This window comes from Tasmannia lanceolata, unplaced genomic scaffold (genome assembly GCF_043159265.1).
Source record: "Tasmannia lanceolata isolate RefF3 unplaced genomic scaffold, GAP_Taslan_0.1 ptg000048l, whole genome shotgun sequence".
In the NCBI taxonomy this organism is placed as follows: Eukaryota; Viridiplantae; Streptophyta; class Magnoliopsida; order Canellales; family Winteraceae; genus Tasmannia; species Tasmannia lanceolata.
In genome coordinates this window covers 4,624,056-4,645,871 of record NW_027518725.1, presented here as the reverse complement: position 1 = coordinate 4,645,871, position 21,816 = coordinate 4,624,056, and the positions used below count along the sequence as shown (strand labels likewise).

Here is a 21,816-nt window from a genome sequence, read left to right as displayed (position 1 = left end):
GAGACATGGGGTTGGAGACCAATCTTCACAATTTATATTCTCTTCATCTTTTCTTCTTCTCTTCTCTTCTCTTTTTCTCTGTTCTTCTTACTCTTTTCTCCATAGAAAGTGGGTGTGTGGGTGATCAACAATAAAGTGATGACAATAATAATAATCTAGTTTCAGTTATAAATTTAACAAACTAAGTATAAAAGAATTTCTGAAAGTCAGTAATCACTTCTAATCGCAACATGATCACAAAGCGAGGCCGCTGAGGATGTAGAAAACACAAATGAAAAGCATACCTGGAAGGATATTTCCAGGATCCATCAGCTGCTAAAACGAAAGGTGTCTGTGAGAGTACCGACTTAAGGGAAGAATCTTCTTCAATCAAAAGCTTTACATCAAGCAAAATGGCAGAAAGAACTAAGGGCTGCAAAAGGAATTCTGAGATGCGATTAAGTACATGATCCTTGTAAAATTCAGTCCTCGAAGGTTCTCTAATTCCCAGGTAAATTCTTAGAATAGTTTTTTCCCTTTCTGACTCAGTACGAACAAAGTTTTCATCCAAAAGTTCCTCGTGAACACCTACAGGTTTAAGCCATTTGGTAGGCCCACTCAAACTGATAAGCTTTCTAGTTTTGTAGGAGTCAAAGATAGGGAGAAGCTTAATCATGTCAATGTGCCTAGAATCCATCTGATCCCCATAGAACCACTTAGACTGGAAAATGAAACTTCTAAGTTCATGCACCTCTCCTTCTGATGCGTCGACAAAAAGATCTTCGATATTCTGTGCTTTACCAGTAATGGCAAATAAAGAATTTAAGATGCCAGTTGCCGTAGAATCCTGCACAAAATTATTCAATTGTGGATGATCTATTGGAAGATCGGGCCTCAAGAAGAAACAACCGAACTTCTGCAATAGTGAAGACATGTTCTCACTCCAACCATCATCCCTGATCACATTCGAATTTTTTACAAGTTGCAAGAGGCAGCCATTGCTTACAGGTAATATAGGCCACTTGGAAAATATTGAAAGGTCAACGCAAGATGACTTCAAATAGTTCCATAAGAGTCCCATCCATTCTAAACTTGGTTGACCTTGATGACCTGGGGTCCATGACACCTGCTTAGCATGCTGCCACTCTCCGGGTAAAATTTTGGTAAAGAGGTCCTCCAGTGAATGGCATGTCAGCAAGGAAATATTAGAGTCCCCCGACTGAGCTATATCCCTCAGCTTCCTGACAATTTCTTCAGGAATAGTGCAGTCTACAAGATTATATGGAACGGAGCCATTAAGAAGACCATACTCATTTTGGCCTGTAACAAATATTCTCTCACCCTCTCCCCGCTTTCTGAATGTAGTAAATAAACCACTGGCAAGAGGAACCAAGGGTAAACCATGCAAAGTATCACAGGGAACAGATCCTGTTATGTCACTCAAGCAGTATTCTAATGTCAAGATCATTGCATCCTTGTTCTTGAATTCACGTTTGCGTCGAATCAACAAGGTCCTTAGCAATTGAGGTGTCAAAAAATGCAGAGATGGGCATGCTTCCACAAATCTCTCCACTATAGGCTTAGAAATAACGACCAAAGGCAGACCAGCTTCAGATAATGCTTCTGCAAGCTCATTTGATCTGGGAAAAGTAAAATCAGGAAAAACAGCTTGTTTTGTAGAGATCCACTGACCTCCTCTAGCTTTTGTGTATAGGACACGGAGTCCTAGGTCAGAAATGCACACGTAGAGCTTCCGAACCATGGATGCCCATGGTTCTACTCCGGTAGTTGTAGGCCAAAATGAAAAGAACAGATCACATGAGCCAATCTCTGCTGCAACTTTCGCAAGCAAGTGACCATAAGCAGGCGCAACAACATCCTCAAGGAGGTAAATATTCCAGTCAGATCGTACTTTTCCACCCCCTGCCATGTCATTGCCGAACCAAATATCCCTTCGATTTGATGACAACTCAAAATATGCATTAACATGTGTAGGAAGACCAGTACTAATTGGCAACGGTAAGAAGGAGAAGGCTCGGCCCTCAAACTCCCTTCTATGTTGTATGGAATCTGAAGAAATAAGGAAATGATCCTGAATGCTGCTACCATCTTCTTCTTCAGTAGTCGGACTATTATTATTCAGTGTCTTTACATCTTTCACATCGATTGAGTGTAAGTACGCTGCAACACATGCCCAGGGAATGAAATTGCGAGATCTGTTATCCACGGAGACTGATTTGCTTCTGGCACGCCCACCCCCTAGACATTCACTGGTCATCCAAAAATGGGATTTCTCGCCACAAGAGTTTAGCTCTTTTACCACAATCTTTTGACAATTCCATGGCAAGTCTCTATCCATGGTTTTACTCAACTTGCTAAAGAATTGATCATTATCAAGTCCACTATGTTGATCTCCATGTATGAATTTAAGCATAGTATGCAATGGATGGGGTTCATTTTCAGCCTCACTAATGTTCTGCTTGTCAATGCGATGAAGTAGTTCCATATCTTGACCAGCTCCACCCTTCACAAAGATGGAGATAGTTTTCACATTGCGGAGAAAAAGTAGGGCCTCGGATACAACTTCAGAAAATGAAGAGAAAAGTGATAGGACATCATCAGGCGCATAGCTCTCTTTCTTTATTTGACTTCGTGAAGCAGCATTTTCGGTCCTGAGAGGAAAGCGGAAGAGCGTTCCAGGAAACGGATTCTGCAAGTCGCAGCCAAATTGCAAAAATGGTACAAACTGGTCAGGAAATTGTTCTAAAATCCTTCTCCCAACAAATCTTATCCGTAAGCCAGGATGGGTCGGGGATATTCCAGGCAGATTACAGGCATGAGGATCAAACATAACAATGTTTTCCCCAGAAACAAACCCAGGGATATCTGTAAAATGATAAACACAGTTGAAACCAAGCCCAAACCTTCCAATTGTAAAAGGCTTTTCAAGTTTACTGTCTTGACCAATACGAGAGATTGCATAAAGATCTTGTGGACTAAAAACAGAATTATTGAAACAGTAAAGAGCAGGGCCCTGCCAATCTGCCATTTCAGGAGACAGAACAGATGAAGTACCGTACTGAGTTTTATCCAAGAGAAATACAACCTCAGAAGCTCCGGCATCATCTGCATTTTGCACCAACTCGAAAAGAATTCCTGGTCCATCGGCATACATTTCAACTATATGCTTAAGCCTGGTTGTCAAAGCCTCATGCTGCCCGAAAGCTTCCGCAACACCAGATAAACTCAAATTCATTGAGTCGGCACTTTCGGCAAGCAATAGCCTACGAAGAGAGCAGACACCAAGTTTCTCCGCCACATCATTTGAAATGTTCCCATGAACAAACTTATGGGCATTTCTCTTTGCACTCAAAGAAATAGTAGATGTACTTCCAAATGTATTGTCTCCGATGTTAAGTAACCATGGAGCATCATTGTAAACTAGATCGGCGGCAGGAAACAACCGAGATGACACATCCGGTAAATAGATTTTTACCTGCTGATCCTGGAAGTGAACTTCAGCCAAATGCTGCACGATCAATACCGCTGCTCTGAGTTCTTGTGCATCCAGTGGAGTGCAATCTTTTTTCCCAGCCATTTTACATAGAATGTTAATATAATCTGTAGGCTTCAAAAACTCACATATGCCCAGTCCCAAAAACAACTCCCTGAAAACTGCTAGATCAACAGGAATAACCCGTATATAAGGAGCCAAATGAAGAGGACCATTAATAACTACCTCATCTGATGTTGCAAACCCATCCCCAACCCATATCCAGCGAGACCCTTCTAGAACAGCTTTGACAATTTCCATCTCATCCAAGCCAATCATGCCTGTCAATAGAGAGTATATCCTTGGCATTGCTAGGGCTAATTCTTGCCGAAGTACCTGATCTGTCACAAGCTCACTGTTTTTTCCAAGCTCAAGAAGTTGGGCAGCAATTACCCCACCACCAGGTGGAGAAGACCAACCCAAGCTACCCGACAAGGCTGTTGAAGAGCAATCGCCATCTAGTATACGCATGCTTGCTGAAACAAGCCACAAATCTGCTTGCAGCCGTACCAGCTTAGGTGGCGCCACAACTGATGACACTGAAGGCCATGGTAAAGATGTATAAGGAGCAGCAACCAGAACAGGGCACCAGCAAATCATTCTCAAGTCATTCCAGAATGTTTCCAGGTCGGATTCCAAAGATGTGCCACGAGACCTGAATGCCGTTGCAACTTTTGAGAACATCCTATTCATTGTTCTTTGACCATCGTTAGATATACTGGACAACCATTTAGTTGCATTTACTTCGAGGTATGAGAGGAGCACCTTGCCTCGCGAATATGCCTTTGATGGACTGGTATGCATAATTGATTCAATCTGGCGAGCACTTTGTATAACTGTCTCAGGAGAAACCCAGGACCTAAGGCCCAAACCTTGCAGCATGTCCAAAACTCCCGGTTCTTGGAATGAGCCACAAGGAAAAAGGTCAGAATCTTCTAGAAGAGCATATAGTTCTTCGTTTCGAGGATCATATAACACCTGAGGACACTTTAAAGTTCCACTAAGTGTTGGAACAAATTCCAACTTTCTCAATGATTCCCTCAATGATGCATCCTCCACACATAGTTGAGGCAGATCTTGCAATATAGATAGCATAACTGTGTCACGAACCTCTGGCTGCAACTCGGGAATTCTGTTTAGCACATTTTTCTTGTAGAAACATGACTTCCCCATACGTTCAATTGCATAGTATCTCAATAAGATGTCGTCTTCATCATTAGATGAGCTGCAAATGAACTCATCTCCCAGAAAATACTCAGGAGCATCCAAAGGTGGCAAGTACTTTTTAGGCGTTTCTAAATTCGAAAAGTGGAAGGGGTGAATATATCCTCCATCGTAGACTTTATAAATAGGTAAATATTTGCAGTGTTGTATGTGAGATTCAGATAGATGGCCTCCAACATACCACTTTGGGTCTAGAAGAAACTGACGGAGCTCATTTTTCTCATCCACTACAATATTTTGGAAAAGTGTTTGCAGGAAATTCTCATCCGAAGAAACAACATCAAAAATTGCATCCAGAACACCTGCAGCATCAGAATTGTAAACATAGAGAGACAATTCCCGGTGTTCAACTCCATAATTAGGGTTCAAAATCTTGCAGCCAATCTTAGCAAGTACAGTGTTCATTTTATCAGATAACAATTCTGTGTTAATCAACTTTGAGAATTTGGAAGGTCTGTACAGATGCCCTGAAATGGATGGCAAGATAGGCCACTCGCCAAACCTTGACAACTCGTCGCACTGCTCCCGAAGATACTGCCAGAAAAGCATGAACCATGAGGTTGTCGGATGGTCAGCATTAGAATTCGGATTCCAGACAATTCCATCATTATATTTCCAACTAGAGGGGAAAAATATTGAGAATATCTGGAGAAAACATTGAACATTGAATAAAGCAATATTCGCGTTTGAAAACTTTGCAATAGCTGAAAGTCTGCTAAATAGGTCGGAAGGAATATTCCGATCAATTATACTATCAGAAACTTGATGCAGCAGCTTGTATTCTAATTCGTTGCAGATAAAATATGATATCCCTTCTGAGGCTTCGGAAAATAATCCAAAGTTACCACTTGCTAAAGGCAACAAAGGCAGGCCATTTGCATGTCTACGAACATCAGCATCAACTAGATCAAGGAGGCAATATTCTAACAGAACTATTTTCAAAATTCTGCTTGAAGTATTCAGGTTTTCACATTCCCTAAGGTAATGCCGCACTGTAAAAGGACTAACCACCCTTTGCTGAAATCTAGAAGCATATTTGAAAATCATGTCAACCAAAGGTTTAGGTAAATGAACAATGGGCATGCGCAGCATTACAAGAGCCTCCTCGAGTTCCTTGCTTTTAGTAAACTCCTCATCATGAAGAAAAGCTTCATCCGGTGACACCCAGTTCCCCCCTCCAATATCAGAGTATAAGACCGGAGTATCACCCATGTTTCTGTAAATTTGTCCCACTAAAATGTTCCACGGCTCATCAAAAGATCCCCTGGGCCATAATGAATAGTATGAATCTGTGGGACCATATAACTTGCGCACACCTAGCAGTAACTTATTGAAGGCTGGGGCCACGACATCTTCTAATAAAAGCCTATTCCAATCAGAACGAAGTTTTCCACCCCTGTCCATGTCAGCACCAAACCATATGCTACGGCGGTTCGACGAAACTTCAAAGTAACCATTCACTTGCACAGTCAATCCTGTTTTTACTGGCAGAGGAAGAAAACAGAATGCGCGACCTTGTTTAAGAACATCAACCTGTTAAAATCAAGTTACACGAAAACAGTTATTTGAGTTAAAGTAAGCAGTGTAACATGGCAAAGCTACGAATGCATTTGCAGGCTCATTCCCAACAACAAAAGAAAATGAACAATTCTCATGTAAATTCTAATTATTTCAATTTAAGAGACAGAATATGATTCAACAATTATTATCTTATCATTTTTTTAATTTCTTTCTTTTTCATAAACAGTAACTATAAGTATATTAAATAAAAATATAAAATATACAAACAGAAAATAAAGTTTGTGCGGGTTCGGATGAGAAGAAAGGAAAGAATGGGGGTGTAGTATCCAATGTGATGATTACCTCTGATAATTACAATTTAACACAATATTTCCATGATGATTATTTGAAATGATATTATACAGATAATTTCATGATAAATTGCAAGCCGTGAGAGAAACACACGCATTTCATTATTGGGGTAATACGGATTTCTTATTTACAATATTTTATAGATTTTTTATTAATTAGTATATTCCGAGATAGCTTCATGATTTTGTCCCAATAAAAAAGTCATATTTTGAACCAATAAAAAGGTCATATTTTGAAATTGCCCAATTTTTAAGTTAATTCTGTGATAATTTGCTGATATTGTCCCAATAGAAAACATAAAATTTCGAAATAATCCCAATAAGAGATAGTACAAGTTAACCTCAGGTAAACTATCTGATATGCATGCTGCAACAGATGCCCAAGGAAGTAGATGAAGATCATATTCTTTGGCAGCAGTGGTAGCAAAAGAACCAATTTTGCTAGAAGCTGATGCCATTGACTGCACTATGAAAAAGGTGTCGATCCGCTTTTCCAAATGTGTTCCACTGACTGCCTCACTTGAAAAATCCAATGCGAAGGAATCCATTTCTTTATCTGGAGATTCGACTAAATTAGAGAGTCTTAGAATCGCCTGCCGATGCCAAATTGTTTCATCATTTGGTAAGTTGACTGAGCAAGAATAAATCTTCCGTGGCCCGTGGGCATCAGCATCCCATATGTACATCTCAACTGATAGAACATTTTTAAGAAAGAGCATCGTGAAAACTGCTTCCTTATAAAGTTGAGCAAACATAGAAGAGATGTCATCTTCTGAGTAGGATTGTCTTGAGAGCTTACTGACAGCTGCCTGATCTGTATTCCTCAAAGGGAAACGAAATAAAGTTCCGCGGAAAGACTTTTTCATGTCACATCCAAAAGCACAATATGGAAAGAACTGGTCTTTATAAAGTGAGATGGCTGAGGAGCTAACATACTCAACACGTTTTCCAGGATTTGCTGCCGAAACATTTGGAAGATATACACCCTGGGGATCAAATAATACCACATATTTTCCACTCACGAACGATGGCAAATCCGTAAGATGATACACCGAGTTGAAGCCAACCCTAATAAAGTCAACCGTCAATGAATGGTAAGAACATGTAAATCACGTAACTGATAGCCAAGATTTGTTAAATTTCCATTGAGCAATGCTTTTCCTTACAAAATATGTATCAATTAAACAATTGCTCAGTTTCTACAAGCAGAAGTAATATCATACAGAAGTGCAAATGTGAGAAAATAGCTCTGTGAGAGAAAAAGAAAATGTAATAAATGTCTAACCATCAAACAGAAATGCAAATGTGAGAAGATAGCTCTGTGAGAGAAAAAGAAGAAAACACTTTGAAAAGTAACAAAGCCCAGCTAAGATAAGATAGACTTGGCATGGTAGCTAGTTTCTCGGTGGTTTGAAGAATTCTTCCCAACTAAATGGTAACCAAATGGTCCATGTCTGCCAATTTAAGGGAAATTTTGCTCAAAGAAAATTAAAAAGTCGAAAAGAAGAAAAAAAAACTCAGAGCTCAACTATCCAGATGGATTGGAAAGCAAATCCTAGAGAAAATACGTTACCTAGACACTCTTAACACTTGGATTTTTAATTGTAAGAGGTGTGCCAACATAAAAACTACTCACTCAAAAAGATTCACCTCTTATTATAATTTGAACATTCAAATTCGCCCACAACTCCATATGATTAAAAAAAGCATAACACATATCTGGCCTGTCTTCTGGTAAGTGGCTGACGTTATGAATTTAAGCTCGCCACAGTAACTTCCATATTTTATTCGAGCCTATCATGCTGAAAAACTTTGACAATTTCACAAAATTTCAAAGTTTTGATGTATCATATCTTTAGAAATACTAGATCCTTAATCTGGTTATGTAACAAGAACTAATGGGCTCCACATTAAAATTCCTTGTAATAGTTTGACTAGTGTCCAAACTTTCTCTACTTTAAAACTCTACACTTTGGCGTGTCTTAACTGAGACTTGCAATATATTTCAGTGCATTACGCCGATAAACATGCATCCTTCGATCAATCTAAAATAAATGAAGAAAGCAAGAAAATGTTTCTAAAATTCTGTTCACACAGAGAACTTAAAATTTGAAAAGAGAAAGATTAAATGGCCCAAATACGAAGCGGCACACGAACCTGGAGAAAGATGAAAGAGAAACCTCCTTGAGTGATTGCGGTTCGCACATTACTCGAATTCTAGACACATTTTTATTAAATTGGACTGGTATTCGAAACCTTCGATTGAAGGTTATTTCATCTCTTATTAAAGTAGAATGTAAGATTTTTGCACCAACAAATTCAAACTAATTTCTTCATGAAAATCAATTGTACTTGAAGTTGAGAAACGGAGAAAAAAAAGGCTATTGATATGGGCACTACCCATGTTTTAAGAATTGCACTGACTCGTCTTGCCTTTTATCATTTAAGCAGCAATCAATAGTTATCACAATTTCCAAAAAAAGCTCTCAGTAGCAAATTAAGCTTTTTGATTAAAAAGCACTCAGTAGCTAAATAAACAATTTTTAATAGTACAACAAAAACTAAATGCACTTGAACTTGAGAAACAGAGAAAAAAAAGGCTATTGATATGGGCACTACCATGTTTTAATAATTGCACTCACACATCTTGCCTTTTACTATTTAAATTTAGGGGAGTGAAAAATCGAGTCCCAAATATCTTAAATAGACTCCCCATGTGTCTTTCTCTCTCCACTTTCTCTCTCTAACCCAGAGGAGAGAGAAAGACACAGGGGAGTCGATTTAAGATATTTGGGAGTCGATTTATCACTGCCCTTAAATTTAACTAACTGTAAAAAGTCATCACAATTTCCAAAAAAAAAAAAAAAACTCAGTAGAAAATGTGTCAGTGCAATTATTAAAACATGGTAGTGCCAATATCAGTAGCCAAGAAAAACAAGTTTTAACAGTACAACAACAACTAATTGTATACTTGAAGTTGAGAAACAGAGAGAGAGAGAGAGAGAAAAAACCTATTGATATGGGCACTACCATGTTCTAACAATTGCACTAACTCATCTTGCCGTTTACCATTTAACCAGCTATCAAACGTTATCACAATTTCCAAATATCAAAAGTCATCACAATTTCCAAAAAAGCTCTCAATAGCAAATTAAGAAAGAAAAGATAATGCAAGTTAGTTCAATTAGTAAAACATAGTAGTGCCAATATCAATACCCAAAACAAAAACAAAAACTCCAGTTTTTACCCGAAACGACCAGTCTTCCAAGCTTGCCCTTGCTTCTTACTATCTCCAATCCTTGAAATACTAACAAAATCATCCTCTGTAAATTCAGCATTATTATACGCCAGTAAAGCCGGGCCTTGCCACTCCGCTAGATGATCCGATAACAGTGAGTTCACGCCATGTGATCGAAGATCCAAACACAAGCAGACTTTCGTGGCACCAGCATCATCGGCGTTCTGAATCAATTCCTTCAATACTGTTGTTCCTTCAGGATAATTCACCAAAACCTCTCGGATTCTCCTCGTAAGATCGACTCTCTGACCGAAATCCTCCAAAAGAAACGGATCGATCCTCGAAGAATCCATTAGAAACCGCGAGAAGAACCTAAATTCGAGTGCCCGGCGACATTAAAGAACAAAAAACTACAGAGAAACAGCGAGAAAACCCTAAATTCGAGTGCGGGACGACATTGAAGAACAGAGAATTGGAGATATTTCTATTTCGAGCGATCTATGACTCGCTGGTAAAAGATAAACAACGAGAAAACCCTAAATTCGAGTGCCGTACGACATTAGAGACAGAGAATTGAAAATATTCCGCACGATCTACGGCTAGATTTAGAGACTTCGAGCGGAGATCGAAATCTAGGGCAGAATTTTGGATGATTGTGAGAGGAAGGATTAGGTTTTGAGGGATTTTGAGGTGGAATTTTGAGGAAATGGCAGATTTCGCCCGTAGATTGGAGCACATGAAAAGGGTTTCTATTTGGCGATGTTGTTTCCCGGAAAAATCATGGCGGGGTGTTTATTATTGGTCCACGAAGACCGGTTCTTTTTACTTTGTTTTATAGGGAAAGAAATGCAAGGAATGAAAGTGATCTGGACCGTTGATATTTTCAATCTGACTTTTCGATTTTAATTGGCCATTAGTTTTTTTTTCTAGATAGGAAAGAATCTCCATAATAGAACTAGAAGTGCGGTTAGGGTCCGATTAATTCAGGGAGTGCAAGTGCAACGGGTTAGGCTCAACCTGACATCCCTAAGCATTGGAAAAAAACAAAAAAAAAAGGCTCCAATGGTACGATCCTTCCGTCACCCCAAAATGAAATGGGCGATCTCATAGTTCTTGATTTGTGAAGATGCGTTATTAGATGCTCCATTTTCCTATTGAGGCCGAATCTAAATCTATGCTCGAGATGATGGGTTAAATCAAAATTTGGCCCGGGTTCAATTGGCATTTCCCCAAGTTAGGTTGGGTCAGGTAGTAAGCCGGATTTAATTTTTGGGTTGACCCGACCTCTGTTCTCTAATTTTACTTTGATTATCAAAATCTTAGGTCCTATTTCGTTTAAAACTATGACAACTAATTGCGAGTGCCTGACTGATCTGTACTTTTTGATTTGCCACAACGCAGATAAGCCTTTTATCCTTGTAAATCATCTCCATTGGATGATCCTAATCCTCTTCTCTATACTTTTAAAAAACAGATCGGACTTAACACCCACTCACCACATATAATCTCTATTTACTCATTTGCTTTTTGATCCTTCTTCTTTATATTTTTGGGAAAATTACATTTACACCCCCTCTAGTTTCAGACACATCCACTTCTACCCTTATAGTTTAAAACGTGACAACTACACCCATGTAGTTTCGATTTGTTTAAGGTAGACCTCCTAAGTTGACGGTTCGTCCACATATTGAAGGGTTAGGATGATCCGATGGAGCTGATTTTATGGGCACACCCTATCTATGTCACGGCCCATCAAATGAATGCTTTGGATCATCCAAACAATGTGAGCCCACTGTGTTTTTTGTAGTGTTTGGATTTGGGTATGGGCTTTCATTATTTGAATGATCCAAAGCGTTCATTTGATGGACCCTGACATAGATAGGGTGTGCCCAAAAAATCAGCTCCATCAGATCATCCTAACCCTTCAATCTGTAGATGAACTGTCAACTGAGGGGGTCTACCTTACACAAATTGAAACTGTGTAGTTGTCACGTTTTAGACTATAGGGGTAGAAGTGGATGTGTTAGAAACTCGGGGGGTGTAAATGTAATTTTCCCTATTTTTTTTAATCAAACATGCTCTTCCCGTAGATCAGATCAAGGTAAAACACAAAGGTTTTTCATAACCATCCTGAAGTCTTGGACTCTTGGATGAAATTTAAGATTTGTTGAGTCGAGATCTAAAGTTGGATATAAGAAATTGACATCACAATATCAATTGAATTAGTATTTACTTATAAATAATTTAGTTTAATTATTTACTCAATCATCCACTCTGTTTCTAGGAAATACTTTTAGCCCATGTTAGCAGTAAGGAATTTGCTTTCATGGTAAATCGAGATGGGCAGTGCGAGAAGGAGAGAGACTTTAGAGCGCACGATTGAGATGGGCATGAGAAGTTGCTAAAAATCAAGAAAAGAATTAGGGAGATGATATTTTCACTTCCCCTGCATTGCGTGCACGCTCCCCTTTTTTATGTCAAATCACATTATAAGGGGGGCGCGCACATAATGCAAGGGGCGTGAAAGTATCATCCCCCAAGATCTATCATATTTTGAGTGTAGTTTTTCGTTTTCTGATTTTTAGCCACTTCTCATTACTTCCGGAACTAGTTTTCTTATTATTTTTTCTTGATTTTTAGCCACTTCAACCTCATCTCCGATTTATCATGAAAAAAGAATTCATGGTAGCCAAACATGCCATAGTTGGGGAAAAAATTTGCATAGGAAATTTTACTATAATTTTTTGTTATGGCGATTTTTTTTTACACCTTGCATAGCGGAGGTTGGGCCCATCATCTCATAACACGTTCCTACAAGCTCAAGCCCATCATTTGGCCCGTATGCTTAACATAGGTGGGACCTAACAAAACATGTCTATTGTGGGGCCCACCACTTTACATAGCTACCATCTACACGCAAATCCATGCATAGGGTGGGGGTGGGGTCTACCCTTTTACAACATGTTTTTATAGCGTAGGTCCAACCAACCACACTCAATCCCATTCGTGGGTCCCGGCCTACCATGTTACCTCATGTTTTGATGGGATGGATCCCACGATCTCCACCGAGCCCGTGCTTAAGGTGGGGCCATTATCTTACACCCAAGCATCGAATGGGCCAAGAATGCTAAAATATACCTAAGCTCCTCCAGGTGCATGCATTGAAAAATAGTAATAATAATAATGGAGCCCATGTTATTGGGTGATCTAAACCATTCATTTCATGAGCCCGAAGTATTTGCAGATGTCTTTTCCCAGAAATATTTTAAATGTAATTTAGTCATTCTAGATATGATGATCCTAGCCCTCTGCTCTACAGAAGTTTCATTGAATAATGAGGGCCTACTGTATTTTTAAAAAATACATGCATGTACATGCAAGACATATAAAATCTCATGGCCCCCACTCTAATTGGCCAATAGCCCAAAGAAACTTGTCTCTTGGAAGATGCGGTTGAATCTGAACCGTTGGATGCTTTTGCACCGTTCGGAAGTGCAAAACCATCAGCTAGTTTGTTCTGAGTCTCTAACCAACTAAAAGAAGGCCCATTTTAGTTAAGCGGCCAGGATCATCCACTCACAGCAGGACCAGAATACCTCGGCGGGCCCTCCACAAGACCAACAGTCCTGAATTGAATCAATCTTCTATGATCATGCCAAAAGCCATTTCCCGACTGGCTTTGGCATGTGAGTACAGCCACCTCAAACGAATCAAATGAATAAGAGCACAGGACAATATCTGCAAAAAAGTCAACCCGTCTGGCTGTTCTCACATGCAAAAGCTAACCGCAAAATGGCTTTCCGCAAAATTGGCTAGCAAATCCCAAATAATAAATAGTTAAAATAAATTGACAGAAATGACAATCCCATTTTATTTTATTTTTGTCCAAGTCCCCACACAGAACACAAGCCAACTCGGCCCGACCCAGGGTCCTAAACTCGGACCTACATACGACTCACCCGAGAAGAACCCAATTTCTTGGCCAAATCTCTAAGCACAAACTTCTGAATCTTCCCCGTTGAAGTCTTAGGAAGCTCCTCCATAAAGACCACAGTTTTTGGCACCATATAATGCGGCAACTTTTCCTTGCAAAACCCAATAATCTCCTCCTCAGATGGTCTCTTTTTCCCATCATTCAAACTCACAAAAGCACACGGTGACTCGCCCCAAAACTTATCAAACCGAGCCACAACCGCCGCTTCCTTAACCGCCGAGTTCTGATACAAAACCGATTCCACCTCGACACTACTAATATTCTCCCCGCCACTTATAATGACGTCCTTTGACCTGTCCTTTATCTCCAAATACCTGTTAAAGTATAAAAGATTAAATAAAGCCATCTCCAATAGCTTAAGCTTTTGAAGTAATTGGTTGTTTGACATGGTATCAAAGTATCGGAGCAAAGGCTAACCCAAAAGGAGGGGCCTCATGTGCCATGTGTAAGCCAACCCAAAAAGAGGGGCCACGTGTGTGAGAGAGTGTTAAAGTATAAAAGATTAAATAATGCCATTCCCAACAGCTTAAGCCTTTGGAGTAATTAGTTGTTTCACAATACCCGTCGGAATGCATCACACCCACATCGCCGGTATAAAACCAGCCATCTCCCGGCATGCTCTTCAAAGTTGCCCTGGTGTCTTTCAAGTACCCCAGAGTGATACAGCCACCCCTCAAAACAATCTCCCCCATTGTTGTCCCGTCTCGTTCCACACTCGCCCCAGTTGCGGTATCCACCACATCGGCGTCCGTCATACACAGTGTTCGAATCCCTTGCCTCGCCTTTAATTTCGCACGTTCGTTAGCTGGTAACCGGTCCCATTTCTCCTGCCAAGTGCAGGAGACAGCATTCCCACCTGTTGTGGAAGTATAAATGATTAAATAACACCAACACTAAGAGCTTAACCATATGGAGTGAGTGGTTGTTTCACATGGTCTCAAAGCGCCTCACCGCCGGTCTTGGGTTCAAAAAGTATAAATAATTAAATAACACCGATTCTAACCGATTAAGCTTAAGGAGTAATCGGGTGTTTCACATGGTATCAAAGTTGTTGCCTCACGGTAGGTCCCAGTTCAAAACGTATAAATGAATAAATAATACCAACACATCTTAAGTTTTAGGGAGTAACTAGTGGTGGCCCCAATACCATAAAATGTAGGGGTGTTCATTATTTGCTTATAACCGAACCGAACGGTTTTTTTCCTTTTCGGTTCGGTTTTCGGTTCGGTTTCGGTTTTTTTTATTTTGGAAATTCGGTTATTCGGTTATCTCAAAAAAAAATTCGGTTAACCGAAATAACGGAAATTTTGATAAAAACCATTATTAAAAAAAAAGAAAAAAGAAGTGCTATACAGGCACTCCGTAGGATGATCAAAATCGTCAATTTGATTGATAACAACTTAATTAGGGTGAGCTCAAACAATCATTTCGATTGGATGATCCTAGCCCTCCGATCGAAACCGAGATTTTGTTTTTTCCCTCTTTTTCTCACACTATTCGGTTAACCGAAATAACCGAATTTTTTATCGGTTCGGTTTCAGTTACCGAAATTTGACTAATGAAATTATTTCTGTTATCAAATTTCAGTTATTTTGGTTATAACCGAATAACCACCCCTAATGAAATGGTGGGCCCCACCCTAATAAATAGGTTTGAGCAGAGATGGTTGGCCCTTCACCATAAAAAAAAACATGAGGTGTAAAACAGTGGTCCCATCCCATCAAAAGGTGTAAATGATACATATGCATGTGTTTGGGTAGAGATGTGGGTCCACCACATCAAATCACGAGGCGTAGAATAGTGGGACCTACTCTATCATGGCATCCATCTATCTAGATGTCTATCAATCCATCTATAGAAAGCTGAATGTGGTACGCTGAGGATGTGCCACGTGGCACCCCTCTGTACTCTAAGCCCATTTACACTGTTAAAAGCTATTACAGAGAATTTATTAAAAGCTATTAAAAGCTCACTGCCACTGTAGACGTTTTTAATATATATTATATATATTCCAAGCGTAAGGCTCTGTTCAGTTGCCTTCTCGAGAAATGAGAGGAAAGGAAAGTACCCAAAATTTTCTCGCGATTCTTACTTGCCGCCGTTCGTTGCATTTCCCGTGAAAATCGAAATACCCATGTGGAAAAGTAAGAAAATGATGTGGAAAATGGATTTTCCCTCTAAATCACAATTTCCCTTTCTCGTGAAATCTTGCAAAAACAGTGGGAAAATTCAAGACAATCGCGCACGGGAAAATCTTCTTTTTTCTCATCGCTGTGTCTCTCTCCTCTCGAAACCCTCATTCGACAAAACCCTCGACGAACCCGCCAGCAACATCATCTTCTCCGGCGAGCTCCACCTCCAGCGAACACTACAAAGGTTAGTGCACTTCTTCCTTACTCTCATTTGCTATTTTTTTTCGCCCAAACTCGCCATTCCCTCTCGGTTTTTCATTTTATTCGAGATTTTTTCTTATTTTTTCGTGGTAAAACGTTGGTAGGGTTCAGATATCTCCTCCCTCTCCCTCATTTTTTCATTTTTTTACTGAATCTCTGCATTCCTTCTTCGTTTTTCATTTATTGTGGGATTTTGGCCTTTTTTCTTGCAACTATCCTCGACAAGTTCTGATCTGCACTAATATTTTTTTTCATGGAAATATCAGTGTTAGTGTTGAGAAAGCTTTTATTTAGGTTTTTTAGGGTTCAGATCCCTTTTCTTCCCTGTTTTAGGGTTCGGATCTGGAGAACCCCCTCTCCCTCGGTTCTACGGTTGTTGTTGGTGTATGGTTGTTTTGGGTATGCATGTGTTGGTGGTTGTTAGTGTATTTGGGTTTTAGGGTTCGGATTTGGTTGTTATGGCTGATTTTAGGGGCATTTTGTTTGCAATGGATTGTCTAAAAGCTTTTATTTGTTAGCTTTTATTTGGGTATTAAGGTTCAGATCCCCTTTCTTCCCTTTTCTCTTCATTTTTATGCTATTTTTCTGTCTGCAATGGCTTCATACAGATTTTTTTTTCTTTTTTTGCAATGGTTTTTATGGCTGATTTTGGGGGATTTCTGTTTGCAATGGCAATACTATATAATTCTGTCGGTGGTTGTTAGTGTATGGATGTTTTGGGTATGGATGTGTTGGTGGTTGTGGGTGGATGTTTGTGCCATGTTGCTTTCTTGAACAAAACCCAAAAAAAAAAAAAAAAAACAGCATCTTTTTTTCTCAAACCGAGAAAAAATCTCTTGGGTCTGCAGAACTTCTTGCATTGGTGAATGCTTAATTCTATAGAATGTGATCTGGGGTATTGGCTCTGACCATTTCTTTGAAAACCCAGAAAAATCAGTTGTTGTGCTACATATTTTTTGTGCTAAACAGAGGTGTTGAGGCTTAATAAGTGGGTTTTGAGGGTTTGGTTCAGTTCCCCTTTCATGGGTTATCAGATAAAGCAGCTGAGTAATTCTCTGAAGCACAAATAAAGAATTTGTTGTGGCACTGTCCAAATTTTGTTGTGGGTATTGGAGGTTTGAGTCATATGTTTTGGGTGATTTGAAGGAAACCAAACAATCAGTTTTTCTAAACTGTAATTGGTTGGAAACACATAGGTTTTTTAACTTTATGTTGTGGTGGTGGTAGTGGTGATCATTTTTATTGAAGCTTTGATGGTGTAGATTTAATTTACTATTTCCAAGTAAGTTTTGATAGAGCCCAATTCTGTTTTGGATAGTGCTCATCTTTGATAACCAGACTTTTTGAAGTACTTTGATAAATTTCTAATGTTATGTTTTAATTTAGGTGACTAGGTTCAAGTGTGTTAATAAATTCTCTGTGCAGTGCAGGTGAGATATTGGAGAAGCCCTTGTCTTTTACAGTTGGGCTGGTCAAGAAGGCAGTTTCAATCGTTACAGACAGTTCCATGAGATCTGCCATTGACTATTTCAAAGTAACTAGAGTTAGGCCTTCTCTCACTGCAACTCTTCTAATTACTACCTGGTCAAGGCTATCTTTTCATACCACTGATTTTGGATGGGGTGAGCCTCTTCATTCAGGTCCAGTAGCTCTACCTGAGAAAGAAGTGATTTTGTTTCTATCTCATGGAAAAGAGAGGAAAAGCATAAATGTACTGTTGGGTTTGCCTGCTAGTGCTATGCCAGTCTTTGCAGAACTGATGCACATTTGATGAAATAAGCCTAAGTACGTATTTTATTGGGGTAATCTCTAGGATTATAGCTAGGATACTCCAAGCAAGTTATGGGTTTCTTTTATGCAGAATTTGTATCTAGATCAGAATGTTTCTGTCCCAATAAGTTTAGAATTATTCAGACCCAAATGCACTTCATGGAAAGTAATGTTGGAAAAGATGGGGTAAGCATTATACAGCTCAAGTCGAGAAGCGACGATCTTCCTCTGAGTTACTCCAAGCACATTTGGGTCTCTGTCTCATTTCTTTCTATCCTTTTTCTTTTAAATGTATGTGGTCTTAATTTGGTATTCAGTTGAACAACACCATGTCAAAGCTCTGTATTGGATTTCCTATTGTTATTTGTTTTAAGTTATAATTCTTAGTGTGAAAAAACATCTTCATCTCCATTTTCCGTGGGTGTGAATAGCTGCTCAAACAAGTGTATTGCTCTAATGTTGAGAATCTTTTTTTGAAAATTATCACTATTCTAATATTAGCCGATATCCTATCGACCATGCTAAATGTTCTTTTAGAATATGATGGGAAGATCTGGAACTTATAGGAATAGATGCAGTAAGGCATGTCCCCTTCAAAAAATTTAGAATACCGGGAAGTATTCATGCTCATCTAAGCCTCATCCAATTCAATTTCTATGAAATTGCTTAACAAGATAAACACTTGTACTTGGGAGCTACGCTTCACCAAATGTCTTTTTTTCCAAAAAACAGAGGTAGGCTTGGATGGAAATGGGTTTCTGCATATTTTCCTTTGCTTTCTGGGCAAGTGAACAGCGAGAAAATAACTTCCCTGCATATTTTCCTTCCCTTTCTGGGCAAGTGAACAGCGAGAAAACATGGGAAAATCACAGTTTCTTTTCCTTTCCTTTCCATTTTGCCACGTCAAATTCCTTTCCTTTCCCGGGAAAACAAGTGAACAGAGCCTAAAAGAATTCCAAACGTATTTGTGACGTTTCACCTACGCCAAAACACTTTAAACCAAAGCATTACTGAAACGTCGTGGAAGAGAGAAAGCCGCCCCCTTTTAACGAAATTGCAAGAATCGTAATTATCCTAATCGCAAGAATCATAATTATCCTAATCTTTCCAGTACCTTACACTAATGTTTCGCATTCTACACCTATAAAAAAAGAAATTCTACACCTTAACGTTTGGTATTCTATTTTGGGCTGTTTTGCTCTTACGTTATAATAAATAAAAAAAATTCAAAAACATAATTTTTCGCCACCCCGTGCATCGCACGGGACTGCAACTAGTCTATTATCTATAAATAATAAAGAGGAAGGGGGCTTACTGTTCACCACTGATCACTGATGTGGCAGCCCTCCCCTTCCTCCGTTCAATGTACTTGGCATATAATTTCCAACATGGCATTGAGAAATTGTAAATGAAAAAAAAACCTTTCTACTTATATAACTCTTCGAATTCCATTACAATTTGTTTTTAATTCGTTTTGTTTCAAAAAATTTATGTCATTTAATTCGTTTCAATTCGTTTTGTTTTCCTTAATTTATGTCATTTTCCTTTCCAAACGCATATTTTAATAATTTGTTTCTAATTCATTTTGTTTCCAAAATTCACGGCATTTAATTCGTTTCAATTTCGTTTTGTTTTCCAAAATTTATGGCCTTTGATATCCACCTTATATCTGTTCGTATTATTAGTAAATTCAAACAAAAGGTATGATTAAAATATGCATGGGTTTGGGAATAGGTGGTGGGCCCACTAGATTAAGGGTAAAACGGTGGCCCCATCCATGCTATTCTTCAGCAAAAAATGTTGGGCCCCTCCCCATCAAAACGAAACATGACGTATCGAGGTATAAAGAAAAGGCTTTTCACTAAAAATCCCATGTTTTTTTTGGTTCTTGGGATTTTTGTGGAACAAAAAACTTCCTGGGAAATTGGTGGGAAAAAAAACTCCCTTGAAGTATCTCGGTAAAATAAAAATCCCATGTTTGGTTGACCTATGGTGGGAAAAAAAAATCCAGGTAAAATAAAAATCCAATGCTTTGTTTGGTTACTTGAACTGTTGGGAAGAAAAAAGTTCTTCTTTTTATTATTTTGGTTCCTCAGATTTCGTGCGGGATTATTTTGGCTCCTGAGATCTTTTTTTCCAGCTTTGGGTTTCGTGCAGTGTTATTTTGGTTCATGGGATTCTTTTGTGCCCACTATATAACCAGCAGCCAAACGTGGGTTTCCTGCGGAAATTCCACAAAAGCCCCAAGAACCAAAAAAATTCCAGCATACAAATGGAGCATAAAATATTTTCTTGGATGAAAAGCATATGACAATGGAAAGAAGAGAAATTATATGGTGGCGGGGGAGGTGGTACATCAAACATACCACCCTTGGTATTTGATCCAAAAGCAACATCTTAAAACATGTACGGTTGTTGGATCAAATTTCAAGGGTGGTACCATTTTGACAGTACTTGATGGCCGGGCTCTCGAAAGAAATATGCTTAGTATAGATTATAGATAGATTGCTTGTTTCAGACCTGTTTCAGTCAAGCCCAGAACGTGGCTGATTGAGAACCCCAACGCTTCGGCTCGTAAGATAACAGGGGCCGGGGGTGGGGCCCCGGCAGTCATGATACGAACCACATGAGACAACGGCTTGCGAGCCGAGTCGGGGGCATTGGTGAGCATGTTGAGAACAACTGGCGCGCCGCACATGTGGGTGACCTTGTGTTTTTCGATGGCGGCGTAGATGGTGCTGGCATCGAATTTCCGGAGGCAAATGTTGGTCCCACCAACAGCCGCGACCCCCCACGGGTAGCTCCATCCATTGGCATGGAACATAGGGAGGGTCCACAAATAAACGGCCTTTTTCGGAAGTGACCATTCGATCAATGAATCGACGGTCACGATGAAAAGGCCGCGGTGGCAGTGGACGACTCCCTTAGGTGAAGAAGTGGTCCCCGATGTGTAATTTAGAACCATCGGGGACCACTCGTTATCGGGCCTGACCCATTTGAAATCCGGATCTCCCTTATCGATCAAGGTCCGATAAGTCAATCGAGACGGAATCTGACTGGATTTTTCTTCTTCTTCTTCATCTTCAATGAGGATCAAGAGAGGCGGCGGGGCAGAGTTGTTCATCAATTCGACTGCCTTTTCAATCAGTGATCGGAATTGGAAATCTACAAAGACGATCTTTGATTCACTGTGAGTGAGCAAGACCGAGATCGTGCGGGGATCGAGCCTGATGTTGATTGTGTTGAGGACTGCTCCAGCCATAGGGACCGCGAAGTGCATTTCGTACATGGCGGGGATGTTGGGTGCAACGACGGAGACCTGATCAAGAACAGAGAGAAGGGTTTAGCAAAGAAAGAAGTGGGGAGAAGTGGCGTTATCAAAAGAGAAGGAGGGGAGATTATGTTACCACGTGGCCTCTGGTGATGCCCATAGAAGAGAGGGATGAAGCGAGTTTGATGCATCTTTGGTGAGTTTCGGACCACGTGTAGACAGTGTTGTTGTAGATTACCGACGGGCAGTCGCCGTAGATTGTGGCCGTCCGGTCAAGAAATCCCAAGGGAGTCAATGGAGATGAATTTGCTGGGTTTGGCTTCAAATTATCCATCTCTCTCTCTCTCTACTGTGCAAAAAAGGTAGTTGGGTTATGAAGAAAAATTATTCTATAAATATCTCTCTCTCTCTCCTGTGACGAAAGGAGAAATTAATTTCTCTCTATCTCTCTCCTGTGAATAAAAGGAAAGCGTAGGATAACAAAGGGGAAATGTTATCAGCACTACGATATTTTGATATTTGC

General features: G+C 39.7%; 2 protein-coding genes across 2 annotated transcripts in view; both read right to left on the bottom strand.

Annotated features, from left to right (window-relative positions):
- LOC143864134 (Zinc finger, C3HC4 type (RING finger) family protein) overlaps positions 1-10,657 on the bottom strand; it is a 48,130-nt gene extending 37,473 nt beyond the window's left edge. The window contains exons 1-3 of the mRNA XM_077374956.1: positions 9,875-10,657; positions 6,969-7,695; positions 285-6,289 (exon numbers count right to left, since the gene is read on the bottom strand). Of these exons, the coding sequence (XP_077231071.1) occupies positions 285-6,289; positions 6,969-7,695; positions 9,875-10,218 (7,076 nt within the window). The 5' untranslated portion in view covers positions 10,219-10,657. The remainder of the gene's footprint in view (positions 1-284; positions 6,290-6,968; positions 7,696-9,874) is intronic.
- Positions 10,658-13,712: 3,055 nt separating this feature from the next.
- On the bottom strand, positions 13,713-21,719 carry LOC143864145 (2-methylpropanoate--CoA ligase CCL4-like). The gene is made up of 4 exons (XM_077375002.1): positions 21,430-21,719; positions 20,543-21,341; positions 14,421-14,715; positions 13,713-14,173 (listed from the first exon to the last, which is right to left on the bottom strand). The coding sequence occupies exons 1-4, from the start codon at positions 21,625-21,627 to the stop codon at positions 13,810-13,812; spliced, it is 1,656 nt and encodes a 551-aa protein (XP_077231117.1). The 5' UTR covers positions 21,628-21,719; the 3' UTR covers positions 13,713-13,809.
- Between the last annotated feature and the right edge of the window lie 97 nt (positions 21,720-21,816).

Bases quoted from the DNA above. Each gene is read 5' to 3' on its own strand.
- LOC143864145 (XM_077375002.1), bottom strand. From the start codon at position 21,627: ATGGATAATTTGAAGCCAAACCCAGCAAATTCATCTCCATTGACTCCC. The intron at 14,716-20,542 runs GTCTGAAACAAG...CTTCCACAACAG, and splicing joins TCTGGGCTTGACTGAAACAG to GTGGGAATGCTGTCTCCTGC. The intron at 14,174-14,420 runs GTATTGTGAAAC...ATACTTTAACAG, and splicing joins GGTGTGATGCATTCCGACGG to GTATTTGGAGATAAAGGACA.